Source organism: Schistocerca serialis, chromosome 8, assembly GCF_023864345.2.
Source record: "Schistocerca serialis cubense isolate TAMUIC-IGC-003099 chromosome 8, iqSchSeri2.2, whole genome shotgun sequence".
In the NCBI taxonomy this organism is placed as follows: Eukaryota; Metazoa; Arthropoda; class Insecta; order Orthoptera; family Acrididae; genus Schistocerca; species Schistocerca serialis.
In genome coordinates this window covers 427,214,803-427,232,932 of record NC_064645.1, presented here as the reverse complement: position 1 = coordinate 427,232,932, position 18,130 = coordinate 427,214,803, and the positions used below count along the sequence as shown (strand labels likewise).

Below are 18,130 nucleotides of genomic sequence, written 5' to 3'. Positions count from 1 at the left end.
ACCAGTGTTTGTTCCGCTATCATATTATCATACAATAAAGAATCCTTCTTTCTACGTATTCGCAATATATTACATTTGTCTATGTTAAGGGTCAGTTGCCACTCCCTGCACCAAGTGCCTATCCGCTGCAGATCTCCCTGCATTTCGCTACAATTTTCTAATGCTGCAACTTCTCTGTTCACTACAGCATCATCCGCGAAAAGCCGCATGGAATTTCGGTCACTATCTATTAGGTCATTTATATATATTGTGAAAAGCAATGGTCCCATAACACTCCGGCCAGCCGGAGTGGCCGAGCGGTTCTAGGCGCTACAGTCTGGAGCCACGCGACCGCTACGGTCGCTGGTTCGAATCCTGCCTCGGGCATGGATGTGTGTGATGTCCTTAGGTTAGTTAGGTTTAAGTAGTTCTAAGTTCTAGGGGACTGATGACCTCAGAAGTTAAGTCCCATAGTGCTCAGAGCCATTTTTTGAACCATAACACTCCCCTGTGGCACGCCAGAGATTACCTTAACGTCTGTAGACGTCTCTCCATTGATAACAACATGCTGTGTTCTGTTTGCTAAAAACTCTTCAATCCAGCCACAAAGCTGCTCTGATATTCCGTAGGCTCTTACTTTGTTTATCAGGCGACAGTGCGGAACTGTATCGAACGCCTTCCGGAAGTCAAGGAAAATAGCATCTATATGGGAGCCTGTATCTAATATTTTCTGGGTCTCATGAACAAATAAAGCGAGTTGTGTCTCACACGATCGCTGTTTCCGGCATCCATGTTGATTCCTACAGCGTAGATTCCGGGTTTCCAAAACCGACATGATACGCGAGCAAAAAACATATTCTAAAATTCTACAACAGATCGACGTCAGAGATATAGGTCTATAGTTTTGCGCATCTGCTCGACGACCCTTCTTGAAGACTGGGACTACGTGTGCTCTTCTCCAATCATTTGGAACCTTCCGTTCCTCTAGAGATTTGCGGTACACGGCTGTTAGAAGGGGGGCAAGTTCTTTCTCGTACTCTGTGTAGAATCGAATTGGTATCCCGTCAGGTCCAGTGGACTTTCTTCTGTTGAGTGATTCCAGTTGCTTTTCTATTCCTTGAACACTTATTTCGATGTCAGCCATTTTTTCGTTTGTGCGAGGATTTAGAGAAGGAACTACAGTGCGGTCTTCCTCTGCGAAATAGTTTTGGAAAAAGGTGTTCAGTATTTCAGCTTTACGCGTGTCATCCTCTGTTTCAATGCCATCATCATCCCGGAGTGTCTGGATACGCTGTTTCGAGCCACTTACTGATTTAACGTAAGACCAGAACTTCCTAGTATTTTCTGTCAAGTCGGTACATAAAATTTTACTTTCAAATTCACTGAACACTGCACGCATAGCCCTCCTTACGCTAACTTTGACATCGTTTAGCTTCTGTTTGTCTGAGAGGTTTTGGCTGCGTTTAAACTTGGAGTGAAGCTCTCTTTGCTTTCGCAGTAATTTCCTAACTTTGTTGTTGAACCACGGTGGGTTTTTCCCGTCCCTCACAGTTTTACTCGGCACGTACCTGTCTAAAACGCATTTTACGATTGCCTTGAATTTTTCCATAAACACTCAACATTCTCAGTGTCGGAACAGAAATTTTCGTTTTGATCTGTTAGGTAGTCTGAAATCTGCCTTCTATTACTCTTGCTAATCAGATAAACCTTCCTCCCTTTTTTTATGTTCCTATTAACTTCCATATTCAGATATGCTGCAACGGCCTTATGATCACTGATTCCCTGTTCTGCACTTACAGAGCTGAAAAGTTCAGGTCTGTTTGTTATCAGTAGGTCCAAGGTGTTATTTCCACGAGTCGGTTCTCTGTTTAATTGCTCGAGGTAATTTTCGGATAGTGCTCTCAGTATAATGTCACTCGATGCTCTGTTCCTACCACCCGTCCTAAACATCTGAGTGTCCCAGTCTATATCTGGTAAATTGAAATCTCCACCTAAGACTATAACATGCTGAGAAAATTTATGTGCAATGTATTCCAAATTTTCTCTCAGTTGTTCTGCCACTAACGCTGCTGAGTCGGGAGGTCGGTGAAAGCATCCAAGTATTAACCTAGCTCGGTTGTTGAGTGTAACCTCCACCCATAATAATTCACAGAAACTATCCACTTCTACTTCACTACAGGATAAACTACTACTAACAGCGACAAACAAGCCACCACCGGTTGCATGCAATCTATCCTTTCAAAACACCGTCTGTGCCTTTGTAAAAATTTCGGCAGAATTTATCTCTGGCTTCAGCCAGCTTTCTGTACCTACGATTTCAGCTTCGGTGCTTTCTATCAGCGCTTGAAGTTCCGGTACTTTACCAATGCAGCTTCGACAGTTTACAATTACAATACCGATTGCTGCTTGGTCCCCGCATGTCCTGACTTTGCCCGCACCCTTTGAGGCTGTTGCCCTTTCTGTACTTGCCCGAGGTCATCTAACCTAAAAAAAACGCCCAGTTCACGCCACACAACCCCTGCTACCCGTGTAGCCGCTTGCTGCGTGTAGTGGACTCCTGACCTATCCAACGGAACCCGAAACCCCACCACCCTATGGCGCAAGTCGAGGAATCTGCAGCCCACACGGTCGCAGAACCGTCTCAGCCTCTGATTCAGACCCTCCACACGGATCTGTACCAAAGATCCGCAGTCAGTCCTGTCGACGATGCTGCAGATAGTGAGCTCTGCTTTCATCCCGCTAGCGAGACTGACAGTCTTAACCAAATCAGATAGCCGCCGGAAGCCAGAGAGTATTTCCTCTGATCCATAGCGACACACATCATTGGTGCCGACATGAGCAACCACCTGCAGGTGGGTGCACCCTGTACCCTTCATGGCATGTGGAAGGACCCTTTCCACATCTGGAATGACTACCCCCGGTATGCACACGGAGTGCACATTGGTTTTCTTCCCCTACCTTGCTGCCATATCCCTAAGGGGCCCCATTACGCGCCTGATGTTGGAGCTCCCAACTACCAGTAAGCCCACCCTCTGCGACCGGCCGGATCTTGCAGACTGAGGGGCAACCTCTGGAACAGGACAGGCAGCCATTCCGGCCGAAGATCAGTATCAGCCTGAGACAGAGCCTGAAACCGGTTCGGCAGACAAACTGGAGAGGCCTTCCGTTCAGCCCTCCGGAATGTCTTTTGCCCCCTGCCACACCTCGAGACGATCTCCCACTCTACTACAGGTGAGGGATCAGTCTCAATGTGGGCAGTATCCCGGGCAGCCACAGTCGTAGTCCGATCGGGGGATGCGTGGGACGAGCTGGCCGTCCCCGGCAAACCCCCATCCGGACCACCAAAGTGATGCCCATTGGCAACAGCCTCAAGCTGTGTGACCGAAGCCAACACTGCCTGAAGCTGGGAGCAAAGGGATGCCAACTCAGCCTGCATCCGAACACAGCAGTTGCAGTCCCTATCCATGCTAAAAACTGTTGTGCAAAGAACGTCTGAACTAATCTACAGAGAGCACAAACAGTTCGACACAAAATTTAAACGGTTATTAAAATACAAAATTGCCTAATAGATGCAGTAATGCTGCTACTTGCGCACTGCTGACACACTGCTCGGCGGCGGAAGGAGACTACGCGATTTTACACTATTCAGGTACTAAAACGCGATGCTACACTCTCAAATGCTATAATACGCCCGAAATTTATGAATTAAACAATGCAAGTACCAAAAACACGCAAAGAAATTAAGAATTAAACTATGTAACAAATAAGTGAGCTAAGAGTATAGGACTTGCTGCTGCAGCTGCGTATCCAACGGCGGCAGGGAGGACACTGGCTGTGACCAACCGACACTGGCCGTTCAAAACAAAAACAGAAGACAGACGACTACGCGATTTTACACTATTCAGGTACTAAAACGCGATGCTACACTCTCAAATACTATAATACGCCCGAAATTTATGAATTAAACTATGCAAATACCAAAAATACGCAAAGAAATTAAGAATTAAACTATGTAACAAATAAGTGTGCTAAGAGTATACGACTTGCTGCTGCAGTTGCGTATCCAACGGCGGCAGGGAGGACACTGTCTCTGACAGAATTACGTCATTGGCGAACCTCAAAGTTTTTATTTCTTCTCCAACGATTTTAATACCTACTCCGAACTTTTCTTTTGTTTCCTTTATTGCTTGCTCAATATACAGATTGAATAACGTCGGGGAGAAGCTACAACCACATCTCATTCCCTTCCCAACCACTGCTTCCCTTTCATACCCCTCGACTTTTATAACTGCCATCTGCTTTCTGTACAAATTGTAAATAGCCTTTCTCTCTCTGTATTTTACCCCTGCCACCTTCAGAATTTGAAAGAGAGTATTCCATTGGAAGCGTTTATTCGTCATCGCCATACTGGCGTATCACCCGGCGTGATGGTATGGGGTGCCATTGGTTACACATCTCGGTCACCTCTTGTTCGTATTGGCGGCACTTTGAACAGTGAACGTTACATTTCAGATGTGTTACGACCCGTGGCTCTACCCCTCATTCGATCCATGAGAAACACTACATTTCACCAGGATAATGCACGACCCCATGTTGCAGGTCCTGTACGGGCCTTTCTGGATACAGAAAATGTTCGACTGCTGCCCTGGCCAGCACATTCTCCAGATCTCTTACCAACTGAACACGTCTGGTCAATGGTGGCCGAGCAACTGGCTCGTCACTATGGTTGATGAAATGTGGTATCGTGTTGAACCTGCACGGGCAGCTCTACCTGTTCACGCCATCCAAGCTCTGTTTGACTCATTGCCCAGACGTATGAAGGCCGTTATTACGGCCAAGTCGGTTGATCTGGGTACTGAATTCTCAGGATCTATGCACCATAATTGTGTGAAAATGTAATCACATGTCACTTCTAGTATAATATATTTGTCCAATGAATACCCGTTCATCATCTGCATTTCTTCTTGCTGTAGCAATTTTAATGGCCAGTGGTGTATAAGGGTGCATTTGATTGCTAGACTGGTTAAAACATTTTGTCACTTAGTGGCTTAATTACATCAGCGGTAGGTGTGAATATTGGCCCTGCGACGGTAGTGACGGTATGGGAGCCGGCGCGGACTGCCGCGGCGGTGTTTGCCGGTGAGCAGTAATGGGGGGTGGAGCAGGGCGGACGGCGGGGTAATGGCGGGAGCTGCGGCGCAGGGTGGAGGGGGCAGAGGGGGAGGGGTGGCGCGCGTCGCGATGCCCGGGGCGCGTGCGCAGCCGCCGGCGCCCGCCGCGCCTCGGCCACCCCGCCTGCGGGGCGCCGCTAGCTGGCTCCCGCCAGTCTCTGTCCCCTGGCTATGTGCTGCTGCTGCTGCCGCCGCTGCTGCCGCCGCTGACGAGGACGCTACCGACGCTGATAGCGACTTCCCGGGGGACGCCGGCGCCACGCACTGTGCGCGTGAGTCCGCCTTCCTTCCCGCGTGTGCGACCGGCCGCCATCCTACCTGTTGTGTCAGTGCCAAAACAAACGCTCTCTCCCCGAAATATCACCCTCCGACGGCGCCCCAAAATTTTCTGATTTTTCTGCACCCCCCTCTTTCCTCCCTCTCCCTCTCAGAGTGCAAATTTCCTCCTCGATCATCCGACGCGAGCAGTTTTTACTTCGGCAACGCCGCCGCCACAACTTTCCTGCTGTCACGCCCATTCGTACTGTAGTGACCCCTTCCACTGTCACATTCCATGAGCGGTAACTGTGCTGCAGGTTAAACACGTCGCCTGTCCTCGAGCAACGTATGCAGTGTTAGAAAGTGATCCCGCGAGTGGTTTCGAACATCTCCCCTGCCTCCTATGTCAGTTCGTTCAGCGTCAGTGTAAACAACGAGGGACAGTAGTAGGAGGCGCTTCGCTCTGAATGTCACGCTCTGTCCACGTGGTTTTGTTGCTCCGCGCCCATGAGTTCGCATCGGACGGCTCTTGTGAAACGCGAGAAGTGCTGTTCCAACGATCAGCACACTGTGAAGGATTGGCGGTAGCACATAATTAAGATTTTTATTAATAAAACCCGAAATTTTGGTAATGAAATGACGATGTCCGCTCGGGTAGTTGTGACAAGTGTCCTTTCGTTGCCATGAAATACTGATCTCCCACTTTCTTGGAATTTGTGCAGCAAATTTCGAGGTAAGTGCGAAATGTGTGAACCTTTCCGGTTTTAATGCCGTCAGCTTCAGTAGAGCCTTTTTCACACGCCACAACATTTCTTGCGTTTGATATTACTTGTATACTGAAGCGTTATTATGCTCGTCTTTACCTGCAAACTGACTTCTATTCCTCTATCGTCTCAAAGGAATGTTCTTCCATTCAGTTCGTCTAGAAACTCCAAGAATTAGCATTATTCTTTCATTTCTTTCCCTCAGCTCAATAATCTGTACTTTAGAAGCACACGTAGAACAGGTATTTCCTCTTTCTCGCTGCGAAAAAAATTAATTTCTTTTTGTTCATTTGCAAATAACCACAAACAGTGAATAAATAAGTTCAAACATATAATTCATACTTTATTTAAAAAATGTTATTAGGATTGCCAACGGTTTTAAACATTTAACATTATACTATTATAGCGCGAAATTACAAATTGCAATCGTAGTCTTAAATACCATTGTTATAACGGGCTGCCTCCATTGGAACATAATTAACAAGCCAATAATATTTTAAACGCGGTGAAGTTGCCGTTCTTGGTTAATCAGTTTACATATTCTACGCTTTTAACCGTCGTACTGCTTCAAATTCTACTGTCGTGAATAGTTTCTGTCTGTTTTACTGCGATGTCTTCACCTTACTTCAAGTGTTAATAGGAGAATGGTACTACTACTTTGCTAGCAACACCTTTGCTGCGTCTAATATTATTTGTTTTTGGTGTACTGTTTTTGTTTCTCACTCTCACCTACATTCACATATAGGCATGTAACTTATATATAATGTATAATGCCAAATTACACTGAGTGTACTTCGTTGTTCCAGATTCTCACGGGTTTTAAACTTATTTGTCTTTTTTTGCATGAGTCCAATAAAATAAAGTTTGCAAGAAGCAAGCGTTTTCACTTTTTTCGAAAGAAATTACAAATATATCCTCTATTCACATACGAAGACATTCTTAAAATGTCCAGGCATTTATTTTATTTCTTTTTTAATCCAGACAAAGTAGTCGTTAGAATTGCCTATAGCTGATGTTACAGTACGATGTAATCTTTTTATTGAGTAATCGTGAAAAATCTTCATGGTTATGTTTCAAAATTAGATTTACGTATTCTTACCTCTTAGACAATGCACGTGTTGTTATACATAATAATTTATCATCCAACTAAATCCGGAATAATACTGGGAATTATAAAATACTAAGAATTTTATCAGGTTCAGTATACTGTAGTTTCAACTACTTTGGAAAACTTGAAAGCCGATTGCAATGAATTTATTGCCAACGTCGTCATCTAGTCCTCAGAAGTGAAGTTTAGATAACAGCGGAACACTGAATTGTAATTAACTAACACACGTCTTGCCGATGGAGTTAATCGAACATATTGCACTATTTTTAGTCGTTTGATGCTTGTGATTTTGTTTAAATATAACATAGTTCGAGTTCATCACCCTCCCCTCAACTATGTGAAAGCTATGGTGAAGTACAAATGCACTAAAATCAAATAAATACGTAGACGGTAACGCCGTGCTTATGTGGCCACTCGCCACTATTGTGATCCGCCCCTGGCAGCGTGGCAACCTGCGACGCATGGCTTCATCAGTCCTTTCACAAAAAGCATGCTCAAAACACTGATCCACGTGCTCAGCGGAAAAACTGTTATATCTTTTATAAAGCACAAATGTGTATGCATATTACAACATCATTTCATTAGATTTTCTGCAGCAGGTCACTAAAAGATATTCTGCGGAGAATTTCAAGTGGGTAAAGATATGATTATACCTGATGTTATGTTCGTAAGAAAAAAGTAAAAGTATATGAACTGAAGTTAATTTGCTAACCGAGAAGCTGACAACTTAATGGATTACACAAGAACATATACCCAGCGAGATGGCGTATTGCTTAGCACACTGGACTCGCATTCGGGAGGACGACGGTTCAATCCCGCGTCCGGCCATCCTGATTTAGGCTTTCCGTGATTTCCCTAAATCGCTCCAGGCAAGTGCCGGGATGGTTCCTTTGAAAGGGCACGGCCGACTTCCTTCCTCGTCTTTCCCCAATCCGATGAGACCGATGACCTCTCAGTTTGGTCTCTTCCCCCAACAACCCAACCCCACAAGAACATATACTCGGAAAAGATTATAAATCTTCTAGGACTTTCCACACACTATACGATAATCTGAACTTCCTCAGGATACAGTTTCGCGTTATACAGACATCACTGAAAGAGATCTTCTTAAGGATTTCCATTGTTTTTTTTAGAAATATCATGTTTTCGCGTTCCGTGTGTCAGTGAAGGAACTGATGAAATTCTCGCTTTTTGACTCATATATCAGTACTATATTTTGTTTCTTACGGTGTCACTATGCAATGAATATTGATTGTCTCGCGTTTCCAGAGGAAAGATAATAATAAGCACGTTTCATAATAGCTCCAGGATAAATTAAATAACACTTCGTTCTTGAAATGATACAAAATTTAAATCGGGAGCTTTATACATCTTTGTCACGCTGTAACTGAAATATTATAAGTTATAATTAGCTTACACATACAAGTGTTTAAAACTGACACTAGAAAATATAGAGCAAACTTTCTTATTTAAAATACAGATAAATCCTGCAGTAGTGACTACATAAAGCGCAAGAAATGACTGGATACGGACGCGAATAAATATACAACTGAGACCGCACGAACGAAGTTCAAAACAACGTTACAAGATAGTCATGACATAAAGGTCGTTGGGGTAATGTTCAATCAAAGGATGATTCCAGCAACTCGTCTAAAATTATAAATAATTTTATTGTGTGTATTAATATTTTACTGTCATCTGATGATACCTTAACATGAACAAAATAGATAAGATGAAATCAAATATTAGTGGAAAAAATGCAATACTTTTGCTTTTTATCCGTGAATTGAAACGTAGCTTGTTTTGATTTATACAACCTATTGTGTAGTAGTTGTTTACAAATTCTTATCGTGTGGTCGATTACATTCTAACTTGCAGCAACCACACATTTTTGCATTGGAAACCGTTTCTGTATATGGCGATGATTTATAATATAACTTTTATAGTTCGAGAATTTACGAAACGATTCTTATAGCTGCATGAACATGAATATCTGTTGCAGTCTTGCAGCAGAGCACTTCTGTGGTAATTAAAAATATTTCTTCTATTGCACTGGCTGTAGAGAAACTAGCCCTCAAACCAAAAGTTGGTTTAAACATTACAGCGCTACATGAGGCACGGTTTTCTTTGCTATCCCCTTGAAACACTCCGCCAGGAGAATACACACATCCAGGTAGACAGAGGAAAATTCGTAGTAAGTGTAACGTGGAATCCGATCCTCGATCCAGTCTGTTTTCGTCTACACATAGTAAACCACTATCACAGATGGATACCATATAACTGTCAGGTATATTCGAAAAAAGAGTCGAGAAATGTACAACGTAAGTGAGGATACCACTGCATCGCATCTAAAATTATGTTAATTTTTCAAACACCCGAGTTATTTTCGAAAAAAAACGTTATTTTGAATTGGCTTGATATTCATGACTAACTACAATGCTCTAAGAACTACTCAAAAGATTTTGCAGGAACTGATACTTTATAGCAACAATTTTATGTAATCAAGTACCAATTTTACATTGATCAATTTTACTGTCATCGAATGGTACGTCGTGATGCTGTACTTATGACTCTAGATTCACATTCGAAGGACCTAGTTTGAAATCGCCGTCCGGCCATCATGTTTCAGGTCTGCAGCGATTTCTATAAATGGCAAATCCCAGGATGTTTCGTTTGAAATGGACATTTGCTTCTTCACCCTTTCCCAATCAGAAACTGTGTTCAGTCTCTAATGACCTCTGTCGATGAATCGTTAAATGCCACCGTTATTTTTTAGTATTTTGGGAACAACTTGTTGCACTTAGTCAAAAACTCTCTTTATCGACAGTACAATTTCTATTATTTTTAGGATGGAATGTGTCCTTCGTTCTGTTGGTACCAGCGGTCACCACTTTAAAAGTTCATTCGGCTGGCAACGTCTTGGCTGCAGCTGATTTGTAAAATTCTGACATTTCTGCCGTTTATCATTCATTGATATAAATTACACACGTTGGCTTAACTACCACGTTAAATGAACTGTGCTGATTCGATTGTTATGAAAGATGTAGTAATTTCGTTAATGAAAGAGCATAACATAATGCTAGTACAAAAGAAGCGTCGTACACTAAGAAATAGTTCTTTCACAGCTGTTCGCAACAACACTAATGCAATTGTTCTTGTGGTATACAACTCGTTCCAGTATGTTAATGAACATTATTTGCTGCAATTTTACCGCTTTTAAAGACTTCTTAGTTTTTCAGTCTATTTGTAATAGTTTTTGAAGCAGTTGGAGGTCTGTTACAATAAGAACGCATATTAGTCTATTATTTAGCACAGTCTGAATTATTATTCGACGGAATCCCGGTGTCAGTGTTCCATTTCTAACAGCGCAATCGCAAAAGCGTGGTTAACTTAGCCGCTAATTTCTTGGAGAAACCGTATGTAAGAAATATAGATAACAGAAATAATATACTCTAAGTATTGTCATTAAAACAAAATGGTTCGGCGAATACACGTTTACATACATAAACAAGAACAGGAAGACTCCTTGCTGTGTACTGTTCCGAAGCGGACGCGTATAAGTTATTATTCACGTAATTACCTGCAACATTTACATCTTGTGCTTTCATATCATCATATTGGGCTAATGAGGTGGGTAGAGACAGGAGAATACATCGTAAATGTACGTAGCTAGTATATTTGTTTCAAACAGAACGAAGATAATACAATGCTTACTGCAAAGTTACAGTGACCTTCCGTAACTTTCACAATCTCAGAGAAGTATAATGTGCTGTTACATCAACAGTTCTCGCTAGCAATTAGTGGAGTATCATATTCATAAACTAAACATTTAGTTAAACATGTTTTCATCAACCAAGAAAGGTTTATCGGCTATTCCCAGTTATTAATAAAAATCCGATAAACTCACCTATTTAATATTTCGCTCAGTAATTTGTAAGATATTCTCCACTCTTCTACGTGGTCGCCATTCCAGTAAATGAAAAGAAACGTCAACCAACCATATTAAGCGCGTATAATGAATCAGTTCCTAAATTCGTAAATAGTGTACTCATTAAAGTCAGTGTCTCAGGTTTGTGAAAGCGCAGCAAAGCGATCTACTTAGCGAGTTATTACAATCTTTCATGTGGCATTTTGTTTTTTATTCAGTGACTAAGGTATTCCAAATAAAAGGTATCAACAGAAGCGAAGGAGATGAACTGAAAGTGGGAATTGCTTAAAATAAACGAACGCCTGAATTACAAATCCACGTTCAGTATCATCGAAAGAATTTGAAAATTTCAACAAATTTTAAATCAACTGGTAACATTGAAACGTCTTTTATTACAGTTCGACACTACTGACAGTGTCGTTCAAGCACTGAACCTCTTCTAATCATAGCATTTACAAAAAAACTGGTCATTTGCAGTTGCCATACACAGCATAAATTAGTGAACGAAATTGTTTATCATTGTAAAAAAGCGGGGCATTAAACTGTAATGAAAGATATTTCAGTAATTGAATTTCCGCTTCCTTAATAAAAATAGCAAATGCACTTGACTTCTATATCTGTAAAGTACGTTTGCAATTGACGTGAAGAATACATAAATAATAATCTCGTAAGAGGCAGAGAAAAGTCAAATTTGCTATGTGTGTTGTAACTGCAGCTGGCGTCTGAAGATGGGACTTTACGATTAGAAAAAGGTTGTGTACATTAAAAATCATTCCTATTTTCTCAAAAACTTCCATAGTGAGAAATTCAAGCATCTACTGCTAATAATATTCATAATTAAAAAGAAATAATCAATTTAGCTTAAGTTACATAAGCAATATTGTTTATTTTTCGTTCTCGCGAAACTTCCTTGGATTGGTAGTGCCTTACACCAAAACACATTGTAAGAAAAAGGATTGATTTGCTGTAATTCGCACTAGCAATAAACTGAAACAACATAAATAATGTAACATAAGAGCTGAGTGTTATCTGCACCGACCATGCATTATAGTGATGTTGATTGCTTTTGAAAAATCTCATATTACACAAAATTGTAGCGAAGTTTCACTCTTTCACCTGTCAAGATAAAAAGAGTGTGGAGCATCATACACCCCACTCCCTCCCCCCCTCCCCCCCCCCCTATACACACACACACACACACACACACACACACACACACACACACACACACATCTAAATATTTCGACCACATGCCTGTTTATGAAACAAAGAGAAACATGAGCTAAAGAATTTGTCTGTGAAGTTGCAATAACCACATAAAGGCTACAACAGGAAGTTCACAACGTATAAATTATAGTTTATTCAATGTATAGTAAAATAACGCATTTTCTTATATCTCAACCACATCAAGGAACGATTACCGCAACGAAAAAGAAACAACATGGCATGTGCAACATAAGCTAAACGTAATTTTGAACGTAGTAAAGCGTGTAAAGATGAACCTGTTAGTTTGAAATCGAAAATGACGTTGCTTGTTTTAAATAACCATCGTTATTAACGGAGACTGGTTGCTGTTTTTCCTTTTCTGTAACCGAAGGTGGCTTTTATCCATCTCTGTATTGATCTTTTTTTTTATCAAAGGCCCATAAAACCGCAGTTCTCCTAATGTCCGTGTGCTCATTTGGAATACGACATACTATTTTATCTGGCGGATAAACGAACTGGCAACACGTGTAGCCCGAATTAAATTAAGGGCCTTTTGACAGCTAGCAGGTTGTAGTGCTCCCTGCATCAGTACACTACTTGGAGCTGCGCAATTTATTGTCCTGGCTAGCTCTCAAGTAGGATTTTTTTCCGGAAACGAAGATTTCGCTTACTACAAGAAAAACACATAACTCCGACTCTAATTAAAATTCAGAGCAGATTTTTCACGTGCTTAGAGACTGTATAGAGATATTTACCATATGTGATCTCAAAATGTCTACGTGACTTTTGTAGAAGTCACAGTTTCAAACGTCATACTTGTTATGAGTTAAATATTTACAAAATTGCAAAGAAAAAGCCATTTCCGAAGCTTATACGTAGCAAACGCAATGCGATGCGCAACTTTGGAAAGAACCGTTAGCAAACACGGTATTTTTGTAATAAACGAAAAAAATATTTCGGTGGGTTTTGTAGTTTTCAGGATATGATATGATGAGCTAGTCCACCGGGAAGGGAACGTGTCACTCACACACACACACACACACACACACACACACACACACACACAGAAAAAAGGAAAAGCACGTAAGTGCCAGCAGTGTTCGTACTATGTGAGTTCCTTACAAACTTGATTATGTATATCGATAGTAATAATAATAAAAAGAAAACACCGTCCAAAGAGGCCTTAAGGCCCAACGGTACCGACCGGTGGCCGTGTCATACTCAGCCGTTAGGAGTCACCGGATGCGGATACGGAGGGCCATGTGATCAGCACACCGATCTTCCGACCGTTGTCAGTTTACGTGATTGGTAGACAGTGATAATGACAATAATAATAATAATTTTGTGTGGCTCAACTGCCTGTTGCACGTCTTTCTATTGGATGCCACTTCAGCGACTTGCTTGTTCTTAACCTGCCCTAGTTGTTCAATCGGAGAAAGGGGACCTACTGCTTAACTTGGAATTCGACCCGCGTGTTGTTTCCGGCGACTCCTCACATCGTTGATAGGTGAAGGGTACATCAAAACGAAGAGTGAAAAATCCGTGGCCCCACTGAGATTCGATAAAATTTAATGACTACGTTTGCGAGTGTCCAATGCGTTGGCTTAGAAGCTTAAATTTTTTACACTGATCAAGGGACTTAGAACCTGACATAAATTTCAACTTGATACCTCTCCCGTTCCTGAAAATGGATTAATAGACAGACAGACGGGCAAACAATCAACAAATAGCCAACTTTTTTACGTGATTTAATAACAAATTAACAGTTTTAGGATTTTTCTCCATTTCTTGTACTGTGAATCCTCGCTTCTTGTCAAATCTCGTGATTCTAGATCAACGGTAAGTACCCTATAAATTTTGATTAGCGAGTTGCGAGTATCGAAATATGTGTCGTAAAAGACCGTATGTTTTGATTGCATGGGTCACAACATTACTACTGTATTTATGTACTTGTATTATCACAAATAAAAGAACGTAGCTCAGTATTAACGACACTTGCAAGAAAAACTTCCTTTTACGGAGAATAAATTTGAGATTTGGCACTTTGTGCTTTTGACTTTTCAACTCTTCGCGTACATACCAGGTGCAAAAATTAAGGTTTTTGAAAAGATCTCAGCAGAATCTTTTAGAATTGAAGGGAAGCATCCTACAAAAAATTGTTCCAATGCCCTTCAATGTATGGAGATATACATAATAACATTAAGATTGAATATCTGATGGAAGCATTTGAGCCGAAGAACAAAAATTGGCCAAGTGCGAGTAGGACTCACTAACACTGAGTGTTCTTTACAAACTTAATTATGTATACAGACAGTTCATCCATGCCGGGAAGCCGGCCGAAGTGGCCGTGCGGTTAAAGGCGCTGCAGTCTGGAACCGCAAGACCGCTCCGGTCGCAGGTTCGAATCCTGCCTCGGGCATGGCTGTTTGTGATGTCCTTAGGTTAGTTAGGTTTCACTAGTTCTAAGTTCTAGGGGACTAATGACCTCAGCAGTTGAGTCCCATAGTGCTCAGAGCCATTTGAACCATGCCGGGAACCGCGGATACTGACGATTTTTGCCTATTATCAACACTGATACTAGCAAGACATCGGTCCTAAGGATTCCAAGACTTTGGAGACTGTTTTAATTTCAAGTGTGAAGTCGGATGACAAATGACAAAAGAAATATTTTTTCGTCTGATATTATTACAAATCAACAATTTTGGATTGTTCCGTTTTAAATTTCAAGTTTGAAGTCGGATGACAAATGACAAAAGAAATACTTTTTCGTCTGATATTATTACAAATTGTGATGACTGGGTGTTGTGTGATGTCCTTAGGTTAGTTAGGTTTAAGTAGTTCTAAGTTCTAGGGGGCTGATGCCCATAGATGTTAAGTCCTATAGTGCTCAGAGCCATTATTACAAATTAACAATTTTGGATTGTTCCGTTTACTTATACGGTGAAACCTTGCTTCTTGGCAAATTTCATGACTCTAGGTCAACGGGAAGTGCTCTACCGATTCGGAGAGGAGTGAGTTCTCTGGTATCAAAATATGTGACACAAATTGGCGTATCTTCTGTCTCAATTGAGTCAGAAACTTGAAAGTCTATACCGCAAAGGGCAACCGACGTTAGTATGTGATATAAATTTTAGCTTAATGATATAACCTGTTCCTGAGGAAAAGGGTTTTAACAGACGGATAGAAAACCACGAAATTATTTTTCCTGTTATATAATTACAAATTAACAATTTTCTGAACTTTTCCGTTACTTGTGCTTTGAAATATTGCTTCTTGCGAAATTTCTTGATTCTAGGTCAACGGGAAGTACTCTACGGCTTATGATGACTGGGTTTCGGAGTGTCAATATATTTGCCATAAACGAGCGTATCTTCTGATTGCATTGACTTAGAAGCTTACACCGCCAAGCGACCATAGACCTTAGTATGTGACATAAATTTGTACTTGACACGTCTAATTGTTGTTGAGAAAAAAGATTCTAAACAGTCGGACAGGAAGACGGACAACAAAGCCATCCACTAAGGGTCTCGTTTCTATAGATTGAGGAAAGGATCCCTAAAATGATCGCTCTGACGCAAACAGGGGCGAAAAAATTTCGAGGACAACGGAAGCAACTTGGAGGACTCAGGAGTGCAAAGATCGTCGTGGGCACCAACTGCAGCCAGATGTTTCGACTTAGCTTTCATTGGTGACGGGGAAAAGACGGAGAGCAGGAGACCGCTCAAAATGCTGAATGTATTACAAGTTCCTGGACGGATAAACAGTGAATAATGTATGAGTTGTGTTGCGGGCTGGAAAAGGGATGCCGATGGCGTGACTGGATATCGCGTTTAGCGCGAAAGCTTCCGACAAATCTCTCTTCCGGCCAGCCACGCGTGCGCTTCACTGGCGTGAGCCGCCTCCGCCGCCTCCGCCGCCGCCGCCGCCGCCCCCGCCGATGCTATCGCCGACTGCTCTTTATGCAGTTCGCCGCACGCGATTGTAAACCCGAGTCTTCCTGCCTGGGCACTTGGAGCGCTAAGGAAAAACGTTTGTCTCTGCAATTGCGTCCATAAAACAGGTCACATCAGATCTTCCCGACAGGTGGCGCTTTTAATTTTACTTTTCAGGCGTCGGTTACAGTTGTAAATGGTATGCACAGTATTTCAATGCCTCCACCCAACCTTTTCGGGATCATTAATTTTCTTTGAGAGGTAAAACGACTATAAGTATTTATCCGTTCCGTACTCTTAATAAATCGTAGATATAAAATATTTTCGTTGAATTCAAAATTGACTGGCCATTGAGCTACAGTCTGATTTACGTGTAAGTAAGTTTAGCCCTCTACGTACGCAACAGGGACCAAATCACATATTCGATCTGATTTTATATCGCGCCTTCTCTTTACTCTTGAGTGAACTCCGCTTATCAGAGCCTTAAGAAACAGCACTCATCAATGCATAGAGATCCATATCCAAGGAGTGACCAGCGTTACTTTATTTATTTATACGTGTCCAGAACATAACATATTAAATATAATTTATCGTACATAGCATATCATACATATGCATTACAAGTATTACAGAGAACATGTGTATATTTATATTCCATGTGCTGCCCAGAATTCCGCTGCACAGACTGCCTTGTCATTGGCGAAAATCAGATCGTGCATGAACACAGCTTCCGACAGTTTCCTGTAGTTGAGTAGGTGCTGATGGTCTTGGGGTTCACCACACTCGCATAGTTCGTCCCCTGAGATGTATCCCCATTTCTTCATGTTCTCCTTGCACCGAGATACTCCTCAGTCTGTTGAGTACCTTCCATATCGCGTATGGTAGATGATGACCTGTAGCAAGTTCTTCCTTGGGGTTGTCCCAATATTTCTCTGATGATGAGCTACCCCAGAGTTGCATCCTATGGTCTGCAGGTGATGTCTGGATTGGTTGCGTTGTTCGGAGAAAACTTCTTCTCGACTTGAGTCTTGGTGTTTGATGTTCGCATCCAAACAGGGGGTGTCTCTTATCCGTCTCCCGCTTCTTGCTTTCCACTTCAGCAGCTGTTCTCCTTCGGATGTCTGGAGGTACTACGCCCATGAGGTGGTAGATTTTGTCAACAGGGTTTGCCCGCAAGCAGCCGGTTACAATTCGTCTTGTTTCATTCAGGGCATTATTTACCTGTTTGGCAGAACTCCACAAATTATTTGTTTCGGTCGATCGAAATTACGAGGGTCTGTCAAGTAAAGCTTCCTATTTTTTTATTTTACTAGAAAAGGAAATGTCATACATAGGAAAACAGAATTTACGATTAATTTGTCACTTTCCTGTATAATCACCATCTTCATCTAGAGGTTTTTTTTCGGTTTTGGAATAAGAGCATGTATACTGGTGCAGCAACAATCAATGTCCTGCTGCCTCAGCAATGTTCAAAAAATTAACCCGAGTCTTGTCTCCATCCACAATTTTCGCCAACAACTCGTTGCGCACCCCAGTGAAGCTCCGCACCTAATTAAATAGAGTTCTTTTCATTGCCTTTTTTTCCTGCTCGATCAACATTTTCGGCACCAGTGTGCCCAATTCTTGGAGTGGCCCAGTTTTTCAGTATTGGCAATCACAATTCATTTACCGGAGGATCACCGGTGACACAATTCATCTGGTACTACCTGGCTGTCATCGCGGATGATGTGGTCGACACGCTGGATGTTGCGTGAAGTCACTGCAGCAGTTGGTCGACCGCTCCG

General features: G+C 41.9%; 1 protein-coding gene across 1 annotated transcript in view; it reads left to right on the top strand.

Annotated features, from left to right (window-relative positions):
- Positions 1-5,160: 5,160 nt before the first annotated feature.
- LOC126417049 (sterile alpha motif domain-containing protein 1-like) overlaps positions 5,161-18,130 on the top strand; it is a 95,958-nt gene continuing 82,988 nt past the window's right edge. The window contains exons 1-2 of the mRNA XM_050084941.1: positions 5,161-5,422; positions 16,284-16,395. Coding sequence (XP_049940898.1) covers positions 5,161-5,422; positions 16,284-16,395 — 374 coding nt within the window. The remainder of the gene's footprint in view (positions 5,423-16,283; positions 16,396-18,130) is intronic.